Source organism: Macrobrachium nipponense, chromosome 37 (assembly GCF_015104395.2).
Source record: "Macrobrachium nipponense isolate FS-2020 chromosome 37, ASM1510439v2, whole genome shotgun sequence".
NCBI classification, from domain to species: Eukaryota; Metazoa; Arthropoda; class Malacostraca; order Decapoda; family Palaemonidae; genus Macrobrachium; species Macrobrachium nipponense.
The window spans coordinates 3710437-3719400 of NC_061097.1; the positions used below are offsets into that span (position 1 = coordinate 3710437).

General features: G+C 36.2%; 1 protein-coding gene across 1 annotated transcript; it reads left to right on the forward strand.

Moving 5' to 3' along the window:
* The first annotated feature begins 6203 nt into the window (after positions 1-6203).
* LOC135208894 (piggyBac transposable element-derived protein 4-like) lies at positions 6204-7776 on the forward strand. The gene has a single exon (XM_064241463.1). It carries the CDS (start codon positions 6204-6206, stop codon positions 7539-7541), a length of 1338 nt encoding a protein of 445 aa, XP_064097533.1. The 3' UTR covers positions 7542-7776.
* Positions 7777-8964: the final 1188 nt, after the last annotated feature.

Here is an 8964-nt window from a genome sequence, read left to right on the forward strand (position 1 = left end):
ACGGATGAGCGGCAACAGCCATAACACCGTCTCGATTGAGATCTTAAGAGTGCCATAAATTGTTCACCTGTGACCTCGCACCGGACTCACTCAGCTTCCCATCAATTGGAAGTTCCACCTTCAAGAGAAGGTATTAACATATTAAATTAGCAAGCTCCACCTTCAAGAGGAGGAATTAACATGTTAAATCCTCCTAAAATGGGATGGGGTAACATAGAGAGAGTCAGCTCCACGAATCCTGACCCCGTTTGCGCGGGGAGCTGGAACATACACCGCCTTAGGAGGTTGGGCCAAATCGATCCTGGGGGTAACTGATTGCCGAACGACAGAACGAGACTAGAGAGGACCAGCCGCATCATACAGTAAAGAAGCAATACCTTACCAGAGCATTTAGTCATTTTGTGGTCTTAACCAGATTGTTTCTTAAGTAGTTGTAACTTGTGTAACTGTAACTTGTATTCTTTGCAATAGTAAAGTATGAAAACTCTGCCATTCGTCGCACTTAAACACTCCAGAGAGAACCAATCCAGATTGCCAATAAAGAAGAAGAATAAAGACATAAAACATAGAACCAAATCGCAGAACGAATCATCTAGATGAAAGAAGCAAAGAAGAGAACATACACACAAACACAAATAAGTCCTTAATACACACACACACACGATATTATATATATATATATATTAGATATATATATATATATATATATATATATATATATATATATATATATATATATATATATACATATATAATTACACACACACACACACACACACACATATATAATATCTATATATATATATATATATATATATATATATATATATATATATATATATATATATATATATATAATTAACACACACACACACGCACACACACACACACACACACAACACACACTACATATATATATTATATATATATATATATATATATATATATATATATATATATATATATATATATATATATATCGTCGCTGACCAACCTGGCACTGTTGGTGATAACTTTGAATGACAACTTTCTCTCTCTCTTTCTTATCCAGAACACCCTCTCTACTTTCTGTCTGTTTTTTTCTCTTTCTCCAACACTCCCTGTCTTTTTTCTTCTTTATTCTCCCCCTCTACTATCTCTCTCTCTCTCCTCTCTTTCTCACTTCCTCTCCCTATAATTATCTTTCTTTCCTCACAGCATTCTTTTCCAAATAGTAAGTCATATGTATACGAAAATTAGGTACGATAATTTCGTAAGTTACTAATTCTACGGGATAACCAGCCTCGTTTCACGGATAAAACCAGCTCTGCTTCAAGGAATCTCTACCCACCGGCCACCCCTTCGGTGCTCTTCTCTTGCTAGTGATGTATTAACCCCCCAGTGCTGATTTTTAGATGGGGGTTAGTGGAGTCTATGGTAAAAATCTCATCAAAACAGGTCTAGAAATGTGGATTTGTAAAAATGATGGGATATAAAAAAAGAGGGCTTATGAACCCTCTTAGAAATGGCCCTCGAATTTCGTATTTTGACTAAAACCTTCCTTCGGGAGAGGGGAGTCAATGGTAAAAATGTCATCAAAATTGGTTAAGAAATGTGGATTTGAGTTTTCTCATTTATTTACACACACATGCACAAACTTTCACACACGTATACACACACACCGACTCGGCCAACAAGAGTGGTATAAGTTAATACCGATTCCGACCTCACTTGTTGACTGAGTTGCTAAGCATACTGAAGTCCTTATTTCTCCCCTGTGCACTGGTTCGAATTCCAAGGTAGAGCGAATTGGATATTGAAAGACATTTCTAACTGAATTCATATATATATATATATATATATATATATATATATATATATATATATATATATATATATATATATATGAATTCAGTTAGAGATGTCTATTCTCTTCACATAGTTCGATTTAGTAGGTCACTGAAATACTTCCTTTCAAGACGAAACATTGTCGCTTGAAAGTTTGTTCCAAATACTGAGTTATCATGTTCCTATAAACAAATGTATCATCATTTCCTCGTAAACTGTCTCATATGACTACGTGATTAGATACTTGTGGAATCTAAGACAAACATGGAAATTGTATTGTTTCTCATGACCTCAAAAGTCATGTGTGTACGTTAGTTTGTACGAATGTCTCTTTTCCTAAACTCTAATTGTATCTTATGTTCTCAGTACCTCTTGAGAGATTATTACCTCCAGAACCTTAAAGAGCTCATACTTCTGAAATGAGTCTCGACTCTGTACACTCGGCAAGGAAAGTTAAGATACAGTTTTTTTTTAATCTTCGGACATATATTGTTCAATAATGGCAAACCTGGCAACTCTTGAAAGGGGGCGGAGCTTCAAAATCAAAGCGTTTGTTGCTTCCTAGATTTCCATTAACTTTACACCATAAAGAATCTGTAGAAGTCCTATAATCATTTATACTTGAATGTAGAAACAGGCTCTATATTATCCGTTAATGTTGGTTTGGTAACGTCAGTTCAGGGCAGGATCCATACAGAGAGGGGTCAACTAACGCGCAGATATGGTTGGGTCAGGGCTGGGCGAGTGAGATCACGTGAGCCCCCGCTACTCACAGTCAAGTATATCTTCGGGGGCGCATTGGAACGAAAATATCAAAACAAAATATGTCTTCTGCTTCTATTTTATATTTATCCGGTCTCTGAGGATTTCTTTTACGGTTCTGACCCTACTTTAAGTTTATCCTGTCTCTGGGGATCTTTTATAGTCCTTAATCCACAAACTGGATAGGATCTCGGCATATAAATGCCAACAGTCCAGTACAATGTTTCATTCACTAACACGCAGTCTTGAGGTAAAAGTCTCTGTAAATATAGGTTTCTTGTTTAATCACAATCGTAGAAAAGCTAAGTAACCATACCAAACAATTGCGCAGTTATGGTTGTTATAATACGAAAAAGATAAAATTTAATCAGGACATTCGTTTCTTTCGGTTTCCGAGGGATGAATTTTTAAGAGATGCTTGGATACAAGGAGACAAAAATGTTTTGCATGAAATGATGGACACCATGAAAACCATGAAGGTGGCAAACTCACGGTTTAATTGCATGTATAAATCTCAAAAGGGAGTGATTTTGTCATGCAAGTCTCTGATAGGCCTATATGAGATGGTAAAGAAATTATATGGTGTTAAATTCATTCCTACAAGAAGACTAAATCAGGATATTTTTGAACACTTTTTTGGGTGTGTACGTCAAATGAATGGCCCATATGAAAATCCTAATTCAGTAAACTTCAAATTCTGCTTAAGAAAGTACTTGCTATGGAAAGACATTGCGTTGTTAAGTGAAAAAACCCCTACCGAATGCATAGAAGAATTTGATATCCTTAACCAGCAAATGCAAACTCCAGCAAGTGCAATGAGAGGCAGCGAGAGAGAACTATCTGTAGAAATATGCCTGACAAGTATTTTTTCAAAACAGTAGAATGTGACTTTGAAAAAGAAAATGAGGACGCAATAGACTTTGGATAGGAACCTAATAATGAGACAGAGGAAGACAAGAGATTGATATCTGAAGTGATAGAAGAAGAATCTCTTCGATACATTGGAGGCTATATTGTGAAGAAGTTTGGATTAAAATATCCTCATTTGGGAGTTAAGGCATCAGAGGCTAACGAAAAAGAAAAATCATGGCTTAGTACTATTAACATGGGCGGACTTCATGCTCCTGATGATTTCATGTCTCAGTTATCTATCATGAGGGAAATTTTCATTGCTGCTCATGGTGCTTTAAGAGAAGGCAAAGACTGCATAAAGTCATTAATTTCAGAAATGGAATTATCGGGAGTTGATATTCCCAAAGATGTGATAGCATTATTTGCTAAAATTCCTGTGTTCTTTCGGATGAGACATCTGAACATAGCAATTGTGATAGATAAAAAGAAAAAGAAAGTGTCGTAGCATGAAAAAGAAATTTGTGAAATTGTGAATATGTTAACTATGTTTTTTTCTTTTTTTGACTTTTGAAACTGTACAATGAAATATATGATTAAAATAGTTTTGTTTTTATGTCACCTCAATTTTCTCATTTCAATTCTTAGTTTTCCTTTTATAATCAGAGTATAAGTTTATAGACAAAGAGACCCAAACAAATATGAAAACCTTACCTGAAGCTTAGTAACTGTTTTACTAAAGAAATTAGGGCTTAACCAAAAAGTAAAGAAAAATACAAATCAACGGCAGATTAAAATGGTTGAGATCTTATCCCTTTTGATGACTAGGCTGCCTTTAGTTCCTCTGGTCAGTACTTTAACGATACAATCATTTACTTACAACCAAAATAACGAATATGAAAGTCTTAACTTGAGTTGAGTTTCACTAAAGAAAGCATAAATGTAGAAAAGAAAAAAGACAACTATCAGGAACGGGTAGATAAGTCATGATAAAAGAGAGAAAGGAATTAGCACCCATCATATACTGAGCGCCACCCGCCTCACGGGGGCTCACGTGACGAGGTGCGCGGAATAGGCCTTATTTTCGTCCTACTCTTAACTGACCCCTCTCTGTATGGATCCTGGTTCAGGGTAGAATATCGATCATCCTTTTTAAAACCTACAGTGAAACCTTATTTATAATTAATGTTTGACACTAAACTGACGTAAAATTGATACGTAATTAAAGACGGATCTTAAACAATGAGAGAAAGTGTTTTAAAATTTGGGCAGCACATGTGGAAATTGTGAGGAACAATACAATAAAGAATGAAATATTATGACGATAGAGGGAGAGCACGCAAGCTTAGGCCTATCGATAGACATACTTAATTCATTATATTATTTACTTTGAGAGATTTAGTGATAATATTTTTTCAAATGTTTCAAAAGTGGGGAGAGAGAGAGAGAGAGAGAGAGAGAGAGAGAGAGAGAGAGAGAGAGAGAGAGAGAGAGTAAGCATCTGTACAAACATTAAAGGTCCAGTGCGGTCTCTGGCCATTTAAATTTCGCGCACTTGACGAGTTTACGGCGATCCAGACTCCCTGCTCCTGTGATTTGATCATCCTTGGTCGGCCCAACAACTACGTCGCACTCCAGCAGACGAGAGGATGAACGATAATCAGAAAAAAATTTCTCTTCCTACATCTTGTAAGTAAAATTCCACTGGTTTAATTTGTATAATAGACATAATCACTAGTGTCTTGTAGAGCATATCTGAAGGAGTTATAGAGATAATTTAAAGCTTAGTTGAGTTGAATCTCTTAAAACGTATTCTTGAAATGTTTGGTAAAGTGGCTTGTGCAGTATCGTGGACATTGGGACTGTACATGTATGTTTTAAAGCTATTTTTTCTAAAATTCCAGCTTTATCATGATAGAAGATTTTTTCGGCAGATTTAACAGTGCCTTGACTAAAGACGTTATCATTAGTCAAGTGAAGTGATAATCGTGTTAAAAAATATATATTAAGGACTGGAACAGAGCTTTTCGAGTCCAGACTCGGCAGGCTTGTCCAGTAATCTGCACTTCAGGTCTCAATGCCCATTATATGCACAATTTAATGTGGTTTTTAATTAGGCTTTAATATTATAAGGTATCTTCTCTCATGAACGCAAGTCATGGTTAAAGACTGTCGTAATATAATAATAATATTGTTGTTATTATTTATCTCATACTTCCAGCCTCTCTCTCTCTCTCTCTCTCTCTCTCTCTCTCTCTCTCTCTCTCTCTCTCTCTCTCTCTCTCTCAAGGAATTTTTACTTTTTAATTTTTTTAAGCGCATTTAATCTTCTACAGGTACGCAGGAAGATGATGCTCCTGATCTCGATTTTGATGTCAGTGACATAAGTGATGATGAGGACGAGGAGTGGACACCTGCTGAGCGAGGGACATCTAGATATGAAGATGACACATCTTCTGAAAGTGAGGTAGAAGAGGAGGAGGAGGATGAGCAACAAGTTAGCTCGTCATCTGGTCATACCAGACAAATGTATTTCAAAGTGGACCCTCATTTTAAAGGACAGCTTGGACAACATCCACAAGTTCCTGAGGATGCAGTCACTACAGCTCAGCTTAGGCCAATTGATTATTTTGAAGCCTACATAAATGAAGATTTTTTGATAAAAATAACTAATGCTACAAATCAACGTTATGTTGCTGAAAATGGTATATCTCTAGGTGTGACCAAAAAGGAAATGTCAGTTTTTTATAGGGATAAATTTTGTGATGTCTGTAATAGGGATACCTAGAATTAGAATGTATTGGGAGAGGTATACTAGAATAGATTTAATTTGTAGAAATATGACCAGAGATAGGTACTTCAAAATTAGAAGCAATCTGAAAGTTGTTGATGACAATATGATTACTGTAGCTTCAAGAAAGTGTGATAGATTATGGAAGATAAGGCCAATTTTGGACAGTGTTCGCTCAAGATGTTTAGAGTTACCTAGACCAGGTAAAGTAAGCGTAGATGAGTCCATGATACCTTTTCGGGGTAAGTGTAGTCTGAGACAGCATGTGCCAGGTAAGCCTAATCCAGATGGTTTGAAATGCTTTGTTTTAGCTTCTCCTAATGGCACTGTTTTAGATTTTGAGATATTTACAGGTAAAGAACCTCTCACTGAAATCGTTAGGGAACATGGTGTGTTGCCAGACAGGAACGTTGGTATTGGAGAAGCTGCTGTTCTGAGGTTTGTCAGAAGCGTTGATCCTGGAACTATCATGTACTTCGATAGATATTTCACATCTCCAGCCTTACTTTTAGAGCTGATCAAGCATAACTTACTATGGTACAGGTACTATAAAAAGAACATGCTTCCTAAGGGTGCCAAACTCAAGTCTGAGAAAGAGATGGCAAAACTAGGTAGAGGAGCTACCTACAACCAAGTGAGATCTGATGGTGCCTATGCCATAACACAGTGGCATGATAAGAAAGTAGTTCTCATGGCTTCTACTATCCATTCAACTGAACCTCAAGATGAATGCAAGAGGTGGTCTAAAAAGGAAAATAAGCACATAAAGGTGAACAGACCTGCAGCAGTTAGGGAGTATAATGTTGCTATGGGAGGAGTTGATGTTCATGATCAGATATTATCTTACTATAGGAGTTCTTCTAAGACAAATAAGTGGACGGTCCGCTGCATTCTACACTTTCTTGATGTAGCAACAAGTAATGCCTGGATGGAATACAAAGTCAGCTGTGGTGAACTTAAGAAGTATCTAGATTTTAAAATGTCACTAGCTATTCAGTTAATTGATGGTGCCCTTTGGTCAAATGCAGGTCAACAGCAGGGCCCAAGTGATAATCATGATGAAGAGGATGAACCAAATTGTTCAGCTGAGATGCCAGTGGAAAAACGCCAGAGGTCACAGCCACTCCCCAGCAAAGATTTCAGAACCAATGAAGCCAAGCACATGCCACTTGCACTTCCACCCAACTCAGAGTTCAAAAGGTGCAGAAATCCTGGGTGTATGGAAAAATGTAGAATTATGTGTTCCTCCTGTGAAGTATTTTTGTGCTTAACTTCAGGAAGAAATTGTTTCATTGCATTTCACTCCCCTTAGTAGTGTTTCAGCATGTTTTCTTGTTCTTTATTATGAATGTTTGATACATCCCTAATTGTATTCAATATATTTTTCAGGTTTATATTTTCCTGAATTCGTTCTCTCCAGTAATCAAACTCAAGAGTTCAAACGAATCAGTAATCATAATTGATGGAGAAATGTAGAATTGTATGATTCTCTTGTGAAGTATTTTTGTGGTGAATGTTTGCCACTGAGTAAGGTTTCAACAGATTTCCTTAATTTGGTAATTTGCCTACCCTTTGTAAGAATATTGTAATTAATTTTCTCGTTGATATTTTGAATTATTTCCTTCTCAAAAATAATGGTTTAGTTTATTTGTTCTTCTCATAATAAATTTGCACGCAGTTTCTGTTGTTTCCTTTTCAAATAATCAATGTATTGTTCAATAATATTTTGATAGCTAAGAGACCTGATGTCCAGCTTACTGTACGTACTGATACACTTAAGGGTGCAAATCAAATCGAAAAAGTAATTTTCTACTAAGGCCTTATGCCTGTATGAATGTGCTCAGTGAAGGTCAATCGATTATCTTCAATAGTTTCTGTTCGGGACTCAATGGGATATAGAGATACTTAATTTATTATATTTACTTTGTGAGATTGAGAGATATTATTTTTTCAAATGTGTTTCAAAAGTGGAGAGAGAGAGAGAGAGAGAGAGAGAGAGAGAGAGAGAGAGAGAGAGAGAGAGAGAGCGAAATCTGCTTACGTTAAAGCTTAGGCCTATTTATAACTACTTAATTTCATTATATTTTCTTTGGGAGATTGAGTGGTAATATATATTTTAAAGTATGTTTTAGAAGTGGAGAGAGAGAGAGAGAGAGAGAGAGAATTATACTATTGGTGACGGACTTGTGACGGGGGAAAGTCAGAAGAAAATATAAGGAATTAAGTATCTCTATCGCTAGGCCTATGCTTGCGCAATTATGATATGACTGCCAAGATCGTGCTGCACTATGCTAGATAAAATTTGAAGTATCATAACATTCAAGTTAATTATCTAAGAAATTCATACCCAGATCTTGATTTTATTCGACAGTTGCCGTAGCATTCAAAGATGTAAAAAGAAGCGGAAAATTTTAGACGCAGGATAGGGTCATTCTTGCTCTCTTGATATAGTCTGTACTTTTGAAAATCGGGTTTCATCCACAGATCATTCACGTAAAAAGCTGTCTTAAGTAAAAATATTTATTACCACAAATAACTCAATATGTATTGAACAGGCAATTAAAGTTTTATATCGTGCAAAAAATGCTGATGTGTTGAGAGATCTTTCAGCCTCGCGGCAAAAAAATGCAGTCGTGTAGGGCTGTAGGCTACTATGAACTGCTTTGTTATGGGAGCATATAACCAGAAAATCTTTGAGTTGACATGCTACTTTAACCTTGATAAAGATTTATGTT

What these genes read in the sequence shown, in the direction of transcription:
- LOC135208894 (XM_064241463.1), top strand. Translation starts at nt 6,204, where the DNA reads ATGTCTGTAATAGGGATACCTAGAATTAGAATGTATTGGGAGAGGTAT.